This window comes from Lissotriton vulgaris, chromosome 5 (assembly GCF_964263255.1).
Source record: "Lissotriton vulgaris chromosome 5, aLisVul1.2, whole genome shotgun sequence".
Classification (NCBI taxonomy): Eukaryota; Metazoa; Chordata; class Amphibia; order Caudata; family Salamandridae; genus Lissotriton; species Lissotriton vulgaris.
Window position 1 is genome coordinate 805,471,078 of NC_141693.1, and position 22,440 is coordinate 805,493,517.

The following is a 22,440-nucleotide window of genomic DNA, read 5'->3' on the forward strand; positions in this document are numbered from 1 at the left end:
GAGAAAAGATAATGGGCTAGAAGGTGTGTGGGGGGGCTCAGTGTGGGTGTGTGTGGAGGGCTCTGTGTGGGTGTGTGGGGGGCTTTGTGTGGCTGTGTGTGTGGGGGGCTTTGTGTGGCTGTGTGTGGGGGGCTCTGTGTGGCTGTGTGTGGGGGGGCTCTGTGTGTGTTTGGGGGGGCTCTCTGTGGGTGTTTGTGTGTGTCATTTGCGAGAGATAAAGCTAGTGGCATTGTAAATGACAATGCCATTTATTTATGTTAAAAAAACATAAATAAAAATAATGTCAAGAGCAATGCCAATAGCTCTAACTTTAACAAAGGCAAAACCATTGCATTGTAAATGCTTGTTTCATTTGGACCAATAAAAAAATAGGTCATGAGAGATGAAGATTGCCACAGAGTTAAATAACACTTCAAGAAACGATAAGCGACATATCTTCTTTATTTCAAACCTACTGTGTAGTTGAATTGGTTGTCGCCCTGACCACTTTCAAAGAACAGAGATTATAATAACCGAGTGAAAGACACCCAGGGAAAGGCAATACAGCCCAGCGCAGCAAACCCAGATAAAACTTTCAGATTGTAATATTGCATGTGATTCACTCATTTATCAAACACTTAAGACTTCTAGACTCGAGACCTTTAGGGAAAAGATTACTTCTTTCGTACAAGAAAATATATAGTATTGTGCTTTTATTTATCAAGTACAGTAAAACATTAACGTGTCACCTATTGTCATGTTTCACACATTTAAAAACACTTTATAGTACATTTAAAACAAGTCTGATAAGTTGAGAGCAACAAACCAAGCTAGCAACGATGTCCTCTCCAACAAACGTACCAGCATAATTTCTGCTATTCGGGTGACAAATGGATTGATTAAATCTGGACACCCACTGTTCTGGTTTTGAAACAAGTGGAGTACTTCTGTCACATAGTATTTAAAATGTATAATCTCCCCTTTTTTTTACACCCTTGTAAACACTTCAAAGAACCAAGACTTCAAAATCTGAATTAGACCCATTAAACAGAAAAGTATATATGTGCATAGATAATATGTTTTTTCTTCAAAGAAGAAACTACCAACTTATTCTTTTTACAAGATAGTCTTAGAGTGGATGTATCAGTCACTACTCATGCTGACCTCACATGTTTATTACTCAAGTCACCCAAGTATAATGTGAAAACAAATGGAGTGATAGGGTTGGCAGGAGAGAGAACGAATCAAGTATATATGAAGGTACAGTTTCTATTCGGTAGACGAAAGAATTTTTAAAAGATCCAGCCTCATCCTCCAGTAGAGTAGCTGTGGACCATAGTCCACTCAAACAACATGCGTGAGTGCATTCTGTAGACTTCATGCTTCATATCTGCAAAGTCCAGACATAGTGCCACTCTTTCCATTCAAGTTTGCCTGACAGCAGTTGCTTTAGCGCTCCTTTCCTTTAGCTACTGTTTGGGCATTGCAAAATCCCACGCGGTCTCCTGGGCGCACTTCCACATGGCTCTCATGAGACGAGTAAATCCCATGTCCTTTGGTTTCTCCAGCCCTCTCATGAGCCTCTGCTTCATGATCGCAATAAATTCCTTGTTGCTTAATTCACCATTTCCTGTGGAAAAAATAAAAAAAAGAGAAACCAAAGCAAAATCAACAGATGAGTTTCAATAAATTCCTACCAGAGAGACCTCTAGGCTTTCAAGCTAAACCACAACTTCTCGTTGGAAAATTCAGTTCAAAGCAAAAACATAGCAGTGTTATAGCAAGTGGTGACAGTTCTCAGAAAACCTTCCAGTTCTGCTGGAGTTTCACACTTTCACTAAACAGTAACTGATGGAGAGCGAAATACAGGAAGCAAGAAGTATTCACACTCCGCATATTAGGAACATAATTTACAAATAAAACAACACGTTAGTCAGACTATGATCTTTCTTTCATGAAGTTTTTTGTGTAGTTGTGATGAACAAGTTACTTACCTTCGGTAACGCTTTTTCTGGTAGATACAGTATCTGCCTGTGGATTCCTCACCTTGTGAATATCCCCTTGCGTCAGCAACATTCGGAAATTCTTTTCGTAGCTTCGCGCCGATGTGGACTTGGACGTCATAGTGACACAGCATCGCACGCGACTCCGCTGACGTCACCGACGCCCATAATAGGCCCACGCCGGCGTGATGACATCAGTTCCGCCCTTTTTTCCGTGCCTTCGAGGCACACGGACGGACCAAGGGCAGTATATATATATATATATATATACATAGTTTACATAGTAGATTATAGTCAAGAAGACACACACAGTGTGAAGCAAATGTAAGAAAAAATCGGAAATACACATTTTCTTAGACCATAAAACAAATACAATACAATTACTCTGGTCTAGAAGAGTGGACAAACGGGGAGGCGGTGGGTCAGTGAGGAATCCACAGGCAGATACTGTATTTACCAGAAAAAGCGTTACCAAAGGTAAGTAACTTGTTCTTCTGATAGATACATCTGCCTTGTGGATTCCTCACCTTGTGAATACAGTCCCGCAGCAGTCCCCACTCCCAGAGGAGGGTGTCCACTCTCCTATACCAGAAAGTCCTGGAGGACAGAGCGTGCAAAGTGGCCGTCCCTCCTCACTTCGGTATCCAAGCAGTAATGCTTCGCGAAAGTGGGAAGGGAGTACCAAGTTGCGGCCCTACAAATATCCTCTACAGGAACACCTCTAGACAAGGCAGAGGTTGAATACTTAGCTCTTGTAGAATGAGCCCTTATACCCTCTGGAGGCTCCTTACCGGCCAAAGAGTAGCAAATCTTTATACAGAGGATGATCCATCTTGAAAGAGTTCTTTTATGAACCGCTCTTCCTTTTTTGCAGCCAGCGAACCCAATGAAGAGCTGGTCATCCACACAATAGTCTTTAGTTCTGTCCAGGTAAAAGCTCACCGCCCTCCTAGGGTCCAGACGGTGTAACCTCTCCTCCTCCTTGGAAGGGTGTGGTGGAGGATAAAAGGTAGGGAGGGTAATGGATTGACCTAGGTGGAAGGGAGTCACCACCTTAGGGAGAAAAGCAGCCCTGGTCCTAAGAACTATTCGTTCAGCATGAATGGTCAGGAATGGAGGCTTGGAACTAAGAGCTTGAAGCTCACTTACCCTCTTTGCCGAGGTAATTGCAACAAGGAATACTGTCTTAAAAGTCAAAAGCCTCATAGGACACTTGTGTAAAGGCTCAAAGGGAGCAGCCATCAAGTATGTTAAGACAAGATTTAAGTCCCATTGAGGCACAATAAAGGGAATTGGAGGGAATTTATTAGTGAGACCCTTCAAAAATCTTAAAACTACAGGAGATTTGAAAAGAGACGGCTGGTCCGGCAAACATATAAATGCCGACAAGGCCGAGAGATAACCCTTGACTATGGCAACAGCCAGCCCTTGCTGCGCCAAAGAGGGAGCAAACTGGAGAATATCAGATAAATGGGCTTTCAAAGGGTCTACAGATTTCTCTCCACACCAGGTGACAAATTTAGACCATCTGTAAGAATAAATGGTTTTAGTGGAGTCACGCCTAGCTGATAATATGACATCCACCACATTGTGTGGGAGAGAAAAGGAATTCAGGTTGCCCCGTTCAATCTCCAGGCATGAAGGTGTAATGTCTGCAGGTGGGGGTGTAGAACCTACCCCTTCATCTGAGAGAGGAGGCCTGCCCTGAGAGGGAGACGGAGCGGCTGGTGAGAGGAGAGGTGGAGAAGATCTGTGTACCACACCCTTCTCGGCCAATCCGGGGCGACCAATATGACTTGGCCCCGGTCTTGGCGAATCTTCCTCAGAACCAGAGGAATCAAGGGTATGGGAGAAACGCGTAAAGGAGTTGTTTTCCCCAACTCAAATGAAACGCGTCCCCCAAGGCTCCTTGCATCGGATACTGGAGACTACAAAAAGAAGGGCAGTGAGCCTTCTCTTGAGTGGCGAACAGGTCCACCCGAGGAGTTCCCCACAACTGAAAGATGTTGTGAACTACCTCTGGATGGAGCCTCCACTGGTGGTCGGCCGAGAACTGCCGACAGTGTGTCCACACAAACGTTCAGAACTCCGGGCAGATTATTTGTCATCAGACAAATCTGATGGTCCTGAACCCAGGACCATAAACGCAGAGCCTCCCTGCTGAGACACTGCGACCCCACTCCTCCCTGCTTGTTGATGTACCACATCGCGGTCGTGTTGTCTATCAGGACTCGGACTGACCGACCACGAAGGGAAGGGAGGAAGGCCTTGAGCGCCAAACGTATCGCCCGCAATTCCAGAAGGTTGATATGAAGCAACCTTTCCTCTGGAGACCAAAGACCTTTGACCTCCAGGTCCCTCAGATGAGCACCCCACCCTAGAGTGGATGCATCCATTATTACTGTGGCCACCGATGGAGGCAGATGGAAGGGCTTCCCCCGAGACAGGTTGCCTTCCACGCCCCACCAAGTCAGATCCGCTGCAGCTTCTCTGGAGATCCTCACTGACTCCCTGAGATCTCCGTTGTGCTGATACCACTGCCTGCGGAGGCACCACTGGAGTGCCTTCATGTGCCAGCGTGCATGGTTGACCAACAGAATGCATGAAGCCATCAGACAGAGCAGGCGAAGGACCTTCAGGACTGGAACGACCGCTCCATTGTAAAATAAAGGAATCATTTCCTGAATGTCGCGAATCCTTTGAGGAGGAGGGAATGCACAACATACAGTTGTGTCCAGTACAGCACCTATGAACAAGATGCGCTGGGAGGGCACCAGGTGAGACTTGGGTACATTTATCGAAAAACCCAACCTGTACAACAACTGGGTTGTCTCTTGCAGATGTTGGAGCACTCTCTCGGACGACTCCGCTTTGATCAGCCAGTCGTCCAAATAGGGAAATACTGCAATCACCGACCTTCTGAGATGTGCTGCCACCACCGCCATCACTTTGGTGAAGATTCGAGGCGCAGTAGTAATTCCAAAAGGAAGGACCACAAACTGATAGTGTTGCGACCCCACCGTAAAACTGAGATACTTCCTGTGCGACTTCAGGATTAGGATGTGAAAATACGCATCCTGCAAGTCAAGCGACACCATCCAGTCTTCTTCCTGCAGCGCTTGAAGAACCTGCGCAAGTGTGAGCATCTTGAATTTCTCTTGTTTCAGATAGAGATTCAAGATCCCGAGATCCAGGATTGGACGAAGTCTGCCATCCTTCTTGAGAATCAGGAAATACCGGAGTAGCATCTCTGACCCCTTTCCTGCTCTGGAACCACCTCTATCGCACGCTTTCTTAATAGAGTCTGCACTTCCTCCTGTAGAAGCAACAGATGTTCCTTCGTGCAGAAACCTTGGCAAGGTTACCTCCATAATAGGCTCTCTTAAAGCCTCATTGAACGGAAGCAACGGTTCTACCACAGAACTTGGTGAGTGTAGGACCTCAGTAAGGAGATTAGACTTAGATTCAACTGTTGGTAAAGTTAAATTAAGAAGACCAGCAGCCTTCCTCATTACTACATGATATGGCTGGACGTCCTTTGAAGGTGCATCTGATCCTGATAGTATCTCCCATTCCGGGGAAAAATCCAGGCCACTAGCATCTGCCAGGTCTTCAAAGCAGTCTTCCTCTAGTTCACCTTCCTCCACATCAGGATGAGACTCAATATCTCTGCTCCTCCAAAAGGCGCTGTGCCTCCCTCCTGGACCTCTCCTTAACACGCCTCTCCACTGGATCCACCATCGACTCCAACTGAGCCGGAACCGACGTCGGTATCGAATCCGATGGCCCAGTAGGTTGTACTCGAGGTCGACTTGGAGTGGGCGACGCCGGGACCGGCGTCGACAACTTCGGCGGATGCATGTATTTCCCTGGTGGCGTTGGGGCCCGCATAAATGGTGCCGGGGCATAGGAGTGTGGCACCCCCAAATTGTAGGCCAGTGGATCCATGGGACCCGAAGGTGCTCCAGAGGGGTACCAATTCCTCGTAAAGACGCCATACATTGCGTTTAAAAACGCTGATGGGTCTTGGTCTGGTGCAGGAAAAGGTGGCTGAACACCCTCAGACTGGACTCGAGGTGGGAACGAATCCGGCTCCTCTACAGGCACAGATTCCCCTTCCTTCCACCTGAACTTCTTCTTCCTCTAGGGCCGGGGACGGATCGGAAGCCGGAGCCGGCGACTGCACCTGCGACTCCGAAGGTGAAGCCTCACCTTCCCGATTCGAAGCTTCCTGCGGTGGGATCACCTTCGATCGAACCTTCTTTGGCGACTTCGATCTCGAGTCAGACTCCTTTCCCAAGTGACGTCGGGACTCATGTCTCCTCTTCTTATGCTTCCTTCTTGATTTTGAAGCATGTTCCGTCGAGGACTTTGAGGTCGACTCCTCTCGAGATAGAGATCTAGATCTTGACTTCGATCTCGACCTCGCCCTTCTCGAACGATATCGTGAAGACTTCCTACCTTTGTCAGCCTTCAACTTTGCTACCAGGAGCTTGGTTTCTCTATCTTGCAGGGCCTTCGGGTTAATCTTTCGACAAGATGAACATCCATCCACATCATGATCGGAGCTTAAACACCATAAGCAGTCCTCGTGCGGGTCCGTGATGGACATCATCTTCCCGCACTCCTTGCAGGGCTTGAAGCCAGTCTTCTTCGCCGACATCGTCACGAAACAAAGAAGCAGAAAAACGAAGGAAATAGCAACAAAGTCACTAGTAAGCTACTAGGATTCTAAAAACCGTTAGCGTCGACGACGCGGAAAAAAAAGAACTGATGTCATCACGCCGGCGCGGGCCTATTATAGGCGTTGGTGACGTCAGCGGAGTCGGGTGCGATGCCGTGTCTCTATGACGTCCAAGACAACGTCGGCGCGAAGCTACGAAAAGAATTTCCAAATGTTGCTGACGCAAGGGGATATTCACAAGGTGAGGAATCCACAAGGCAGATGTATCTATCAGAAGTAATTATACCCAACTTCCCAGGCTTTGTATCACATTATGAATTTGATTAAGGGTGAAATACAGACACATATACTCCCTTTCTGACCTTGCGATGGGGTTGGGATACTGTAGGCATGCAGAATATGGTCAATTTTCAAACTAGTCTATGGTAGCCCACATCTCTTTAAGCATATGAACGTTTGCAAGAAACAACTTTGAAACGCAATTTCTCCCAAACCGTACTGCTGTTTGTCTCCGGCTTAACACAAAATTAGTTTTGGTTATGTTGATCAACTGTTTCTACAATTTCTTAGACAGTTTTGGTTAAGTTTGTGTAGGGTGAAAGGCTCAGCTGACTGATGTTCATGGATCAAATTAATATTTTGTGAAGAAACTTCGAGAAACAATGAAGATTAATTAGATCTAAGATTTTTAGTAAGTCAACATGGAGCGTGATCTGAAAAATGGGAAAGAAGAGAACCAAAGGAAACTTACTGCCTAGTGCACTGATGGATAAAAATAGGTCATTAACTCTCCCTGAAATACTTTGGAGGCGTGGCCAAGAGCCGATCATGGTGGACGTGTAGCTCCAGAGCTCCGTCCTTAGCCCGAAATACAAGCGATTTATCCTGCAACCCTGACCTGCAACCCACCTGCACACGGTGCACAGAGACCCCGGGAGTGAGCGGCGTGCAGCGGTGAGGCACTGCTCCCCCCCGGACCTTGCCGGTGAAGCGCCGTGACCGTGGTGCCTGCTGCGGCCTGCCCGACCTACCCCATGTCGCTGACTCGCTCCGGACGAGACTCCGGACCGGAGGTGCGGCAAGATTCCTGCCTAGACATCGGGGCACACCGAGGGGTCCCCCGCTCCACCTACGGCCTCGCTGCTTCCCCCACCAGTCTGCTGAACCCCCGCCGGCTTACCCTGCTACGGGACCCGCTTGGTTGCGGGAGACCCGGGACCAGCCGCCGCTCGACTGAATCCTACTGCGGCATCCACGCCCTCGACCCCACCGGTAGGGAGGACGGGTCTGGAGGGGTGCGGGACCCGCCGTCGGCGCTGTGGACCCCGCTGTCCTTTCACTGCACGGCGCGCCAAGGGGCGCGGGGCGGCCCGGCATTAAAGCAGTCCTACAGGCGCCATTTTGTCTACACCCCGGAGCCGAGACCGAGACCCCCAGATATTGGCCACGGCAACCTGCTCACTCCGAGCTCCCGCTACAGCGGGCATTGCACAGCGGGAGGACACGAGGCGGCGCACACCCACGGCCAATGAACATTTACATTGCGGTGGGACCTGAGACCCCACGTACCTGAGCTGGGAAAAACAGGCACGCAGTGGAGGAGGAAGTCGCACACTGCGGAGCCCTGCCGCCACGCTAGAAGCCCAGCGCCTATTGCGATCCCGGTCACTAAAGAGATTCCTCCTCGCCATCACCTGAAGCCTATGGACTCCCCCCTACACCTTGCAAGGCCAGGTCACTAACAACTCGCAGGAACCCCAGCGGAACGCCACTCCACCCTACAACAACGCCGCAACAAGCCGGCCAACGCCATCCCTGCACAAGTCGGCCGACGCAATCCCTGGCTGAACTAGGGTCTACACCGCAACTGCCTCCATCCAGTAGAACCCAGGTACACCGCTATTACTGCCCGGCACCCTTGAGTGGACACGTGGGAAGGGGGAGGCTGGCGACCGCAGCTACTCCAGCGTCGCCCTGCTTACTAGGTCAATGGGTAGGCACAGGGGCAGGAACCAGGACCTAGGCGCTCCACCGGACATGCAGTCCACGGGCTCCGAAGACCCACTGGCCTCTTCGAACGCGGACATCATCCCGCCGATCGGAAAAGGATCCCAGGACGCCAAGTTGGACCTCATCCTTAACAAAATACGCGCCACACGTGAGGCGCTAGAATCGCGCATAGACAGCATGGCGACTGGCCTATCCCTACTGCGGGCTGACCATAACAAGTTGGCGGAGCGGGCCTCGGAACAGAAGATAGCGCTGAGTGACCTCATACCCCAGCAGACGGAGCATTCCACGAAACTGGAGACCGTAGAGAAACAGCTTCGACAGCTATGGGACAGGGTGGATGATGCGGAAGGACGTGCCCGCCGCAACAACGTCCGCATCCTGGGTATTCCGGAGAGAAGCGAAGGGAGGAATCCCACCCAATTCGTGGAAGACTGGCTGCGAAAACTGGTGGGACAGGAAGATCTTACGGCCCTGTACAGTGTGGAACGAGCGCACAGGATGCCATCGTGCCCCCCGCAACCAGGGGCGCCCCCTCGTCCACTGATTGCGCGCCTACTCCACTACAGAGATCGGGACACCGTTCTTAGAGCGGCCAGAGAGAAGGCACCAATACGCTTCGAGGATAAAAACATATCGGTGTACCCCGATTTCACGCCCACGGTACAAAGAGCCAGGTCCACCTTCATGGGGGTGAAGCGCAAACTTAGAGACAGAGATATGAAATATGCGCTTTTATTCCCTGCAAGACTCAAGATATTGCATGACAACAAATCTCACTTCTTCGACTCGCCGGAAGAGGCGGAGGAATGGATGGAAGTCACACTAACTCCTCCGGCCTCCCAAGACCCATTCGCAGATGGCCGCAGTGGGAGTCGCAGGAACCCGCCGGATCAGTGGGATAACACTTCCAACTCCAGACAACACCCCTCACAAGGCGCGCCGATGAACACTCAACCGCCAGAGGACCAGACAGCAGGTCATTCATCACCACAGATACGACTAACGGAGGAGCTGGCCGCTCACGACACGGAAGCAACCGGGGACAGGATCACCGTCACCACCGATACCCACACCGAGGTATCCGGGTCAGTGGACAGTCTATAACTGTTCCTAAAGATCACAGCCCAGATGGCGGCGGAGTTCTGATTGGCGACACGCTCGATCCTCTCCGAGTGGTAACGTATAACCGACCCGCTTCCTCATAAATGGTGGGTTGCATAAGGGCTCACCCTGTTAAGGGCTACCATGCCAAAGCGGGCCTTCAAGTGACAGTCACCGGTAGTCTACTCCCCCCCGTTATGAACATGGAACTCACTGACTTGTGCCCACGTTGGGCACCCTTGTTTGGCTCCCGAGCCCGTTGGCCTGGGGACCTTATAGTTAAGGGGATATATGTTCACAAGGCACTCTCACCTAGTAACAAGACGAATCTGACATGGTCACCCATGTGCTCCGCTCCACCACCACACACAGAAGGTTATGGGACCTCTTAATGTCTATCATTTGTGCACCTGGAATGTACGGGGCCCGGGCTCGGTACACAAACGCCACAGAATTCTAGCTCAACTCAACCGCAGAGGGACACAGATAGCTTGCCTACAAGAGACACATTTGAACAATGATGAAAACGTGAAGATACGCAAGAAATGGAGAGGGCAGCTCTTCGTTACCTCCTATTCTGCGTTCTCCAGGGGGGCGGCGATCAGGCTTCGCAACTCTGTCCCTTTCAAGATGTTGGAACAAAAGATTGATAAGGAGGGACGATATGTATTTGTGCGGGGTTTGCTGGATGGGGATGCCATTGTACTAGGTTGTGTGTACTCACCAAACACAGGTCAATCGGAGTTTTTGTTAACCTTGAACGGGATACTTGCTGATAGAGCCGACCACCATTGGATCATTGGGGGGGATTTCAACGCTGTCCTCGATCTTACATTGGATAGGTCACAACCCCCCCTGTTGGCCAATGAGAGCAGGAAGCAGGCAGACGCTCTAGCACGATGGGCTGAGGGCTGGGATTTGGCAGATGCATGGCGCAGCACACATTCACAGGAGAGGGAATATACCTTTTTCTCCCCACCCCACCAGCTCCACACCAGAATCGACCATGTCTTCTGCTCCCGCTCCCTGACAACTTCGATTGTCCAAACCCAACACATGGGGAAAACCCTGTCCGACCACAACCCTGTTGAGCTCACTTGGCAGTGGAGCAAGCTGTTGCCCCCCATCCCGACTTGGCGACTACCCCCGATCTACTTGAAGACACAGTCTTCCGATCGTCCCTATCCGACACTATAGAAACCTATTTCACCACAAATGCGAACACAGCCAGCACCCGTCAGATAGAATGGGACGCATTTAAAGTCTGTCTCAGGGGAGAGGCGATGGCCGCTCGAGTGGGCAGGAAGAAAGAGGTCATCAGTCAATTGAAGGAAGTGGAGGGTTTACTAGCGTCCCTGGAGAGTGAGGCAGCGGGCACCAATGCACATTTCACACCACTACAGGAGGCTCACATTAGACATGCAGAGCTGCTAGAAGACTTGAGGCTCTTAGACAATAGAGAACACACGAATAGGCAGCATACGCAGGCGGATCGAGCTGGCCCCCTCCTGGCCCGTCTCCTACATGATTCCCCACCTTGCCACCCAATCCTGGAAATATTGGACCAAACAGGCAATCTGACCACCACCCAAATAGGGATTAATACGGCATTCAAAGACTATTATACCACGCTATACAGCCCCACCCCCCCAGCCCCTGTCAGAGACCGCCTATGAGGCCTTCATGAGGGACCTGGACCTACCCCAACTCACCGACAGGCAAAGCAAAGACCTACAGCGCAACATCTCACTAGCGGAAATTAGGCAGGCAATACGAACCCTCCCTAGGAACAAGGTCCCCGGAACCGATGGCCTCCCAGCCGAATTCTATACAACGTTCATTGATCTCCTGGCCCCACGTTTACACACTGTCTATTAGGAAGCCTTAAGGTCGGCCTCCCTACCACAATCATCCATGCAAGCATTGATCACATCCCTCTTAAAACCAGGCAAAGACGGGCTACAGCTGGTCGACTACAGACCCCTGTCCCTCCTTAACACCGATTCAAAGATCTTGAGCAAAGTGCTGGCGACGAGACTAGTGCAATATATACCACAGTTGATCCATCCAGACCAATGTGGTTTTGTACCGGGCCGGAGCACGGCCATGAATCTTAGACGCTTAGCCCAGCTGATGCTAGGAAACCTGGTGGGCGCGGACTCAGAGGGCTGCATATCCCTGGACCTGAAGCAGGCGTTTGACTCCCTTAGATGGGACTACATGTTTGCTACACTTTTGAAATTCGGGGTACCGCCCGAATTCATCGCCTGGGTCAGACTTCTGTACACTCTCCCTACAGCGAGAGTACGCACTTCCAGGCACATTTCAGGACCCATAGCTATAGCGAGGGGCACCCGACAGGGCTGCCCACTCTCCCCTCTCTTATTTATCCTTGCCCTCGAACCGTTGCTCTGCAGACTTAGGACAGTGGCCCCCCGCTGTGGTATTCAGAGGCATGGGACGGCACATATTGTGTCCGCTTATGCTGACGACATCATATTATACCTTCGGGATCTACGGGGCGATCTGGGCCCTATACCCCAAATATTTGAGGACTTCAGGGCGATCTCAGGCCTTACCATAAGCGAACCCAAGTCTTATGGATTCACCTTCAGGAATACAGGCTCATCCACTCCCCTGCCCTTCGCCCCACACGAATTCCAGATAGCGGGAACCACCTTCCGATATCTTGGGATGCACATCTACAGGGAAGCTGACATGATGATTGACGGCAACCTTGGGAGGACCATGAGAGCACTGAAATCACAAATTCAATTCTGGCTGACGCTGCCCCTCTCTGTTGCTGGCAGAGTGGCCATTTCTAAGATGGTAATGCTCCCTCGCCTCGTTTACCACTTCACCAACCTGCCATTCCTGATCCCAGCAGCGACATTTAAACATCTCGACACACTACTCACGGAACTTGTATGGGGACACGGGCGCAGACGAATAGGCCTCGCTAAACTGCAGCTCCCCTCAGGCTCTGGTGGTATGGGCCTACCGGACTTTAGGGCATACAACTATGCGTGCCAGTTACAATGGCTGGCCTACTGGGTGGCAGGCCGCAACCTACACGAGATCGACATGTCAGAGAGGGAGCATGGAAGAGGGGACATACACATGTTGCTTCTACCCCGATCGGATCTGCCGAGAGATGCCCCACCGCTCCTCCGGCTGGCGGTGGCATATTGGCGGAAGGCGTTGAAATACACTTCCCCCACGACAGCTTATGCCCCCACGATCCCACTTTTGGGTATCCCGCTGGGCTCGGGAACACTCACGACGAACAAGCTAATGCCTTGGCAGGACGCAGGTGTGACACATGTGGGCGACCTGTTCGCAGAGGGGCGCCTACTGTCCTTTGAAGACTTCAGGGCTGCGCATGGCGTTGCTACGGGCTCATTCCTTTTACACGCAGGCCTTCGTCACTATATAACACACAAGTGGGCACCTGAAGGACAAGAGCCAGCTATAAACCCCCTGATAACAATGCACTACCTCATGGGCACGGGCGCCATCTGACCAAATGGCTCGCTGCTAGTATCAAAAAGGGGAGGGCGGTCCCTCTATCACCACTCAGGACAGAATGGGAAGGAGATGTTGGTAGGCCACTGAGGGACAAAGAATGGGAACACATTCTCCAGTTTCCCAAGAAGGTAGCTAGAAACCCCAAATTCAAGTTTATTCAGCTGATGTTACTGCATAGAGCCTACCTGACCCCACATCGCATACACATGATGTTCCCCGACGCGAGTGGTAACTGCCCTCGTGCGACACTAACGATGCATCGCTAATACATATGCTATGGCAATGTCCCAAGTTGGGTCATTACTGGACCACCATCGCTGACTCGCTTGAGAGAGCTGGCACCCTGTCCCAATCACTCACCCTAATATATACACTATTGGGGCTGGGACCGTCAGCACGCACGAGAACCGTAGCGACACGTTTCACAGACATGGCCCTATTACTAGCAAAGCGAGCAATCACGATGAGGTGGAAGTCCCCCAGACCACCTGACCCGGATTTATGGAAAACAGAGGTAATACGATGGGACAAGGCAGAAGGCGAAGCGCTGCAGCGAGAGGAACACAGAGGTCTCAGGAAAACACTGATTTCCCTGGACTGGTTCACCGTACTGGGAACCTTCGAGGCTGGGGATGATGGGAATGATGGGGATGATGGGGACACAGATGACTCAATACATACAAGATGAATGTGTCCAGCCCTTCAAGACATTACAAGTATCATCACGATGTAAGGTGCACTGTGATGAGGTACGGAGAACCCCGTACCATTGACAATTCTATCCCAGCCTGTCTATGTGTATGGGAAAAAACTGCAATTTATGGAGCAACGAGTGACCAAGATGTAAGTATCACATTTATACGCATATTGGAAGAGTGTCGGGAGGGATTCTCGTGGGTGGGGGAGGGTGCGGGTATGTTAGGGGATTGTTAAGTTACCATAGTTCCGGACGAAAACGAAAAATCAATGATACTAAGTGCCTGTAAGTGCTGAGCAAACGTATACATGTGACATTCTGATTACTGCTGCGCCCGAATATGTATGTAACTGCTCCAATTACTATGCTAATAAACAGATTTTCAAAAAAAAAAAACTCTCCCTGAAATACTTTATTAGCACAAGCATGATATTAGATAACAGTGTTGAGGGGTACACAGCGGACTGCAGGTGAAATTCTGCTCTGGTCACAGAACACTGTTTATTAAGAGTCAATTTCAATGCAACTAAAAGTAAAATATTGAGTAATTAGGAGCATATGTAATTAAGCTAATCCTCAATTACAAACCCCACATTTAGTAATCGTTATCAGTATTAAAAGGGGCTGAATTCCCTTGCCCATTCTGCGATACTGGAGTTGCTCAAGGGAGGGACCGGAAGGAAAACGTATTTACCTCCGGTAACACCTTAGCCGGTAGAGACATAATCTAGCTGCAGATTGCTTACCATAGACTTTCCCAGGTATCAGACTGGATCCGGAAGACATTTGCCCGAGAAATACCCTTGGACGCCAGCAGGTGGCATTGGTCAGCTCTGTGTGGCGTAGTCGGCATTGTTTGCGCTGGAAGATAGGTCCACATCACCAATATAGGTGCCACCTTGGTCCTCTGACACCAGTTACTTTTCACGACTGTCCATGCCAGGAGCGCGGAGCCATAAAGTGCACTGACAGTGGACTGTTTAGAAAAACTAGGCCCCTGAAAGGGATCATCTCTGACCGTACAAACCTGTCCGCAGTGCGGGAAGGATGGGTGGGTTGGTAAGGAATCTGCAGCTAGATTATGATTCTGCCAGATAAGGCGTTGTTGGTCCTGGCCTTTTCCCCCCAAATTTTTCGCTTTTGACCCCCTTGTCTAGGATGTCTCCGCCATGGGATTAAACCTGTATAGGCCATGAGTGGTGTGAGACACCTTGTTAAAATTGTAATGCTATGTACTGGTGTGAGCACTTGTAAATTTCCCCATTTTAAAAATGCACCTGACGATGGATGCCATGGCCATGGGTTTTGCCACTGGACTGCCATAGGTCAGCGGTCTAGATAATATTACCCAGCTACCCCTAGCTTTTGGAGGGAAAGCCTGGCACCCAGGGTGCTCACCCCCTCCCCTTGAGCCAGTTTAGGCTAGCTTTGCCAACATTCTAGAAGGTTCTGGCACTGCCTGGGAGGAGGGTATAAGTAAGGGGGATGTGCCACCAGAGAGTCGTTCAGCGCGGGGACAAGAAAGAGAGAGGACCTGCTGCGAGGTGCTACCGCCACATGGGCCTGTGAGCTGGGCCCTGCACCCTTAAAACTCCCCCCTCTGCTGTCCCCTGGGCCCCTGACAAGCGAGGGCCCCTACCCAGGTCCCTGACACTGTGGGGACCGGGAATTACGCCAGCGCTGCGAGGAAGAAGCGCCCAGGAGGTGAGGACAGGGACTGTCTACCCCCCTTGAGAAGTTGTGGCCCCTTTGAAGCACCACATGGGGAAGATTGTGCCCCCAAAAGAATTGTTGCTGGCTGAGGCGCTGTGAGGCCCTGTGAAAGCGCTGGGCCCTGGGACTATTGTGGCCCCCTAGTGCTGTAAAGCCTGCCTGTCAAGCGCTATAATTGCGAAGCGCTGGAGAAGAGTTCATTCTTCTGCGTGGCCTGAAGAAGGAGCTGAGGTTGTGGGCAGAGGGATGAGCAGTGCGCTGTGAATAGCGCCATCCTGCTGAGGGGAATCGCGCTGGAAGAGCCTACCCTCGTTTTGGTGCGCTGTCCGCCATATAAATAATTAAATAGAAGGGAGCCTACCCCTTATTACCGCCGATATCACCGCCGCAGCCCGAGGAGTGTTGGCGCTGCCTTGCGTCAGTGGTAAATTGTCAATATCACCACCGCGGCCCGGCGCTGTCGTGGAGAGCCCCCCGCTGTGGTGTACATCGTCGCGGCGGCCCCCGGTGCCAGGAGAGGGCCGCCGATGTGGATAGAGGACCGCGCTAGGCCCGGAAGCCGGCCTGACCTGCATCACATGGCTGGGGCGCCGGTGAAATCTTCCGCCACGCCCCCAGCCACGACGCGCACGGATTGGACTGTGCGGCCCCCCCTTGAAGGCCGCGCAGGGATTGGCTGCCAGTCGGGCAGCCAGAGGAGAGGAGCCGAGCCTAAGCCCCGGGTCCTTGTGAGGTGGAAGGGGACCCGGGTGAAGAAACGGCGTTGCGGGCCCCCGTGCAGAGGAGGGAGCCCTGGGAGAAGCGACCGGAGCGGGAGGCCACCCCGCCGGTCTGTGCCCCTGAGCGAGGGGCCGGTGAGTTAGGCGGGGCCGGGGCACACTGTCGGTGCCAGCACCGCCACCCGACCTGAGGCGGCCGGAGGAGCAGAGAGACTGCGGGGCTTCCATGAGGTCGAGGGAGCCCCGATTGAGCCGCTCGAGGCAGTTTTGATGCCCCCCCCCCGGGCTCCCGTGAGGAGGAGGGGCCCGGGTGACTACCCCGGAGGGAAGGACAGCTCCGTCAGAGAGCGCTGCGCGGCGGGGGCCTCAAGGCACATTGCCGGTGCCTGCCCCCTCCGCCTTGAAGCCCCGGGTCCCCATGAGATAGGAGGGGCCAGGTTGAAACCGGAAGCAGCGAGAAGGTGCTGCAGGACCCGCGGGGCTCTCGGTTGGTCAGGGAAGCCCCGCGAGTGAGAGCGCTGTGCAGCAGGGGCCTCGAGGCACATTGCCGGTGCCTACCCCTACCGCCAAGGAGGCCCTGGACAGCCCGGTGAGTGTGGGCAACAGTATACGGTGTGGAGGGTGGAGAGGGCAACGGGACACAGGGTCGGTGTTCGCCCCCCCCCCACCCCTCTGTTGACTGAGTGGGGCCCAAGTGCCCAGAAACCGAGTAAAGGCTGCTGGTGACTGCTGCCTCAGAGTCCCAGGATACCAGTAAGGCCTACTGAACTGCCTACAGAAGCCCCTGCTCATCCTAAAAGTCACAGGGGGGAGGTAGAATGTTGTCGTGGCCCCCAGGGAAAGGTTTGACATGCATAGCCAAGTGAGAGGCTCATTGAAATGCACCTTTTTGCCTGTTGCCTGATTTTCCATGAAGTGTTTAGGCCTGACATCCCACCTATATATGTATGCCCCGAGGAGGGTTTGCCCTAGGTTGAGGTTATTAGGCCTAGAGTCAGGCCCCTGTTAGGTTCAATGTGATACGGGCCTAGTGGTTATGTGACTGCTACCTGCCTGTCCTCCCTAGTTAGGGCTGAGCCTTATGCTAAAGCAGGGTGCCTAGCGTACTGCGTCCCCTGCCCGGATTGGGGACGTCCGGGGCCTAATGAGGGTTGGCTATTGTGTACACCCTGATGTTTGATACCCCTAGGTTGATGGTAGAGGGAGCCTAGCTGTTTCCTTACAGGTGTTCCTTGTCTATGAGGAGGGCCCCTACCTGATATTAATGTTGGGCGATGTATGTTCTGCCTAATGTTGGTCTATAGGTTGGCCTGACGTGTCATTCCAGGCCCCTGGTTATATCCCACTGCTGATTTATTACAGGTGTTCCTGTCCGTTGGGATTTACTGTGATGCCCTGAAGCTTTCCTTTGCAGGGGTTAGGTTGGAGTATGCTGATGTTGTACTTTGCAATTACAGCCCATCACAAAGGAAGAGAGTCTGAGTTGGCCCCGCCATTGCGACCCCAGGTTTAATGACTATGTAAACATTCTTCTTTATTTTCAGATTTGGACTTACAGACTCAGCCCTTACTTCCCATGCAAATAATCCCCCCCTTGATACACTTGGCTCTGGTGCCAGTTGGCGCCATGTTATGATACCACTGTTGATGCATTTTTGCCTTGTAGGTTGGATATACTAAACTTCTTAATTTTCCAACTCAAACTGGTGTCCTGCCTCTTTTGTGGTGTGCCTGGTGTGTTGTCTGTGGGTACTGCGTGAGTGCTTCACATGTCCTCCGAAGATTGGCCTGCCCGCTTGGTTCCATGCTACCCCTTGGAGATTTGGGTAACCCCATTTCTTACAGGCGTAACTTGTCCATCTGATAGAGGCATCTAATCACACATTCCTTACCTTAGAATAGATTCCCAAGCAATAACAACCAAGGAAGAGGGATTGTGGACAAGTTTACACCAGGAAGTCCTGCAGGACAGAGAGCCCAAAAAGGCCATCCCTGTGGACCTGACTGTCCAGGCAGTTGTGAACGTGTACAGTGACACCCAGGTTGCTGTCTGACAAGTGTCAATGACTGGTCCACCACATTGCAATGCTGTACTAGCAGCCTTAGCTCTGGTGGAATCAGCTCTTAAGCCTGCAAGAGGCTGTTCCTGGCTAGAGTGTAGCAAATTTTGATGCAGAGGTCCACCCATAGCGAGATAGTACTTTTCTGCACCGGAGAAACTTTTTTTATCCAACGTACCCAAAGATGAGTTGAGCGTCCACCTGGAACTCTTTAGTGTGGTCAAGGCAGACTGACAACACTCTTTTTTGGGTCCTGATGGTGGAGTCGCTCCTCATCTTTAGAGGGGTGTGGAGGAGCATAGAAAGTGGGTAGGATGACAGATTGTCCCTCATGGAATGGTGTTACCACTTCAGTGAGAAAGAGGCCCTAGAGCAAACCACCAACTTATCAGAGAAGATGGGAAGAAGGAAGGCTTGGATGACATTCAGTCACACTCCTGTCAGAAGTTATTGCCACTAAAAAGGCTGTTTTGATGAAGCAGCTGGAGGGGTCAGTTGTGCAGAGGTTCGAACAGAGCACAGGTAAGAATAAAATTAAGGCCTGATGAATGGGGCAGGTGGGAACATATGTATAAGCCCCCTAAGAAATCTGTTCACAATAGGGGATTTAAATAAAGACTGTTGGTCTGGTATCCTCAAGAAGGCAGACAAGGCCAAAAGTTACTCTTTAAGAGAGGGATTCAGAGTGTGGCATAAACCTTTGTGTACAATATTTTACAAACTTCTTACACCGGCAGGCGTACACACAGTCTTGGCAGAGGGACGCCTGGCTGCCAAAACCACATCACAGACTTTGGAAGGAAGAGCGAATGCTGTTAACTGCCACTGCTCAATCTCCACACAAGAAGGCATAGAGGGGACGGGTTTAAGTGGAGGAGCCTCCCCTGCTGCTGCGACAGAAGATCCTCTCGAAGGGGCAGCCTGATAGGAGGATTGATGCTCAGGTGGAGAAGCTTGGGATACCAGACTCTCCATGCCCAACACGGAACTACAAGAATGACTGGGGCCCGGTCGCTCCTAATGTTCTTGACCACTCTAGACAGTAGCGGTATTGGTGGAAAGGTGTTCAGGAGGCCTGAGCACCACTCAGGACGAAAAGCGTTGGCGAGCGAGTGCTGGCTTGGAAACTCCAGCGGCAAAATTCCTGACATTGCGCTTTATCGGCAAAAGAGAACAGATCTAACAAAGGCTCGTCCCACTTCTGCAAGGGACCTTGGGCTACCTCTGGATGGAAACGTCATTCCTGATCTGCTAGGCATCGATGTTCCCAGGGGGGTGTTGAACTCTGCTGTTCCAGCTATGCCCAAAGATGCAGGGCCTCCTGACTAAGGATCCAGGGCCCTACCTCGCCCTGTTTGTTGTAGTACCACATGGTGGTGGTGTTGTCCGCATTCCTTTAATGGAAGGGAGGAAAGCTTTCAATGACAAGCAAATTGCTCGGAGCTCCAGCAAGTTGATGTGGAGTCAGGATTCCACCGGAGACCAGAATCCTCTGATCTCCATCTCTCCCAGATGACTGCTCCTTCCCTGGAGTGACGCATGGGTCACTACTGTGGGATCTGGTCGGAGAGGGCTGGACAGAATATTGTCAACGACGGTGGTCGTTCAACGCCACGCCTGAATCAGAACTTCTGGCTTTTCGGGAATTTCCAGGCTTCTCTTATGGAAATGCCATTTGCTGGCACCCGTCTCTTCGGAGACCAGACAGACATGGCTCTTGACCGCTTTAAGGACTCGTGGGCTACGGACAAGTCCTTGGGCCTCTCAGTGCCGCCAGTCCTCTTTTTGCACCTTTGGTGGCCATGGAAGGGGTTTTTCAGCAGCACTAGCCATATCCCACTCCCCTCAAGACACCGCAAGACCTATGCATGGCCGTGAGCGCAGCTCCTTTCAACCCAATGGGACAGACGGCTAGAGTCAGTTCACTCCTTCCCCTGCAGCCTCTAAACCTTCCTAGTCCAACCCTTCAAGATCATGGGCAGCCAGTTGGTGGCAGGATCAGCCATCACCTTCACCACTGGCGAAACATCACATCAAACAAGCGGATTCTTCAGATAGTGAAGGGGCTACTCCCTCCTCTTCGAGACTACCTCTCCCTCCATGCATTCCACTTACAGCCAACTGACGGAGGACCACATGAACTTGCTTCAGGAGGAAGTCAAGACTCTCTTGGCCAAGGGAGCCATAGAGAGGGTTCTGGCAGCAGAAGTAAGATGTGGTTGCTATTCCTGCTACTTTTTGGTCCCAAAAATTGACAAGGGCCTTTGTCCTATTCTAGATCTGGGAGCCCTCAACTACTTCCTCAAAAAGGAAAAGTTCAAAAAGCTCACTTTGGCTTAGGTCTTGTCTGCCCTAGACCCCAGAGACTGGTTTGGTAGCGTTGAAATTGCAGGATGCCTATTTTCACATTCCAGTCCTGCCTGCCCTTCTGCATTACCTGCTGTTTGTGGTAGGCCACGAGCACTTTCAGTTTACAGTGCACCCCTTTGGCCTTACCAGCGCCCCCCAGGTGTTCACCAAGGTGATGGCAAGGTTGCAGCTCATCTTCACAGATCACACAGTGCCAGTATCCTCCTATCTGGATGACTGCTGTTGAAGGCGAGCTTACCCCAGACTGTCCTCTCCCATCTCCAGACTATGGCGAACCTCTTGCTTTCACTGGGATTTACTATCAAGGTCCCAAAGTCGCACCTAACTCCCTCTCAGAGGCTCCCTTTAATCTGAGCTGTTCTGGACACAGAGCAGTTTCAGGCCAGGATATTTTTATGATACTGATTTTTCAGCCTCTATCCTGGATTTCGGTAAGGATGACTCTGAGGCTGCTGGGCCTCATGTTCTCCTGCATCCTGCTGGTGACACATGCCAGATGGCATAAGCAGGCTCTGCAGTGGGACCTGAAGTTCCAGTGAACGCAGCATCAAGGGAATCTCTCTGATGTAGTCCAGATCTCTCAGAAGGGACTGCACAGGATCTGCAGTGGTGGCTGACCGACAGCGATTGGGTCAGAAGCTATGCTGCAGTCATAGACGCAAATACATGGAGGTAACAAGTTTGTGAATCACTGGTGAAGGAGAACTGCATTGAGAACCTTATCAGGAACAAATGTCAATGAGTGGATCCATAGTGGAAGCTCTAAGATGCATCTCAGCTGAATAGGTGGTAGTGCCCAGTTGTAAAGAGGTCAGGTAATGGAAAAATACAGCAATTAAAGGTGCCCTTGGTAGCTTTGATGTTTTACCCCAGTTAGGTGGACAGAAAGAGAAGATGTGGAGAAACAACATAGTCTGATTGTAGATCTGAAGAAAGAAGAGCCCCTCCTATATGCCTTTGAGGATTCAGTGTGGGATGACGTTGGCGAGTTCAGATAAGCAGAAGAAAAGATTCCAGAGGTACAATGATCGTGTTTTGTCCAGACATTTAGTTTAAATGTCTTATTCTCCTCTGATTAGCGGTTTCAAGACTTTGGAGAACCCAAATACCCACTATCAACTAACAGAGGACCAGTTGTGATGGACAGTCAAGGGCCTGGAGTCTCCTCCTATGGTGCTTTTCCATCTGTGCCTAGCAAGACCGAGATGGCAGGTGAGCTGCAAAGTAAAACTCTATGCACAGAGAATCATTAATTGGAGACAGTCTAGTGGAAAGGTTAATCTGAATTACTGTATAACTTAAGTATCGTATCTAATCAAACTAAATGTTGGTGACAATACTCCTACAATAGAGGCATGCATTTTTACAGATAAGGAAACAGACAAGCACATCGCTGGAAAGGAGTGGCATCTTAGACCATTTACTGCCAGACATATAGCACGCTAGTCTTGGGAAATTTAGAAGCATAAGCAGGGCTCGCTAGCTGAAGAGGGATGGGCAGATTTACAAATGAGAGTTAAAACTTCTTCAGTCACAGCAATCTTTTAATAGAGTTGATGCAAGTAGAGCTCCA

General features: G+C 51.2%; 1 protein-coding gene across 2 annotated transcripts in view; it reads right to left on the reverse strand.

Moving 5' to 3' along the window:
• Positions 1-675: 675 nt before the first annotated feature.
• Positions 676-22,440, reverse strand: part of MICU1 (mitochondrial calcium uptake 1) — a 672,580-nt gene continuing 650,815 nt past the window's right edge. For both annotated transcript variants that reach the window (XM_086922279.1, XM_086922278.1), the window contains exon 12: positions 676-1,609. In XM_086922279.1, coding sequence (XP_086778405.1) covers positions 1,449-1,609 — 161 coding nt within the window. In that variant the 3' untranslated portion in view covers positions 676-1,448. The remainder of the gene's footprint in view (positions 1,610-22,440) is intronic.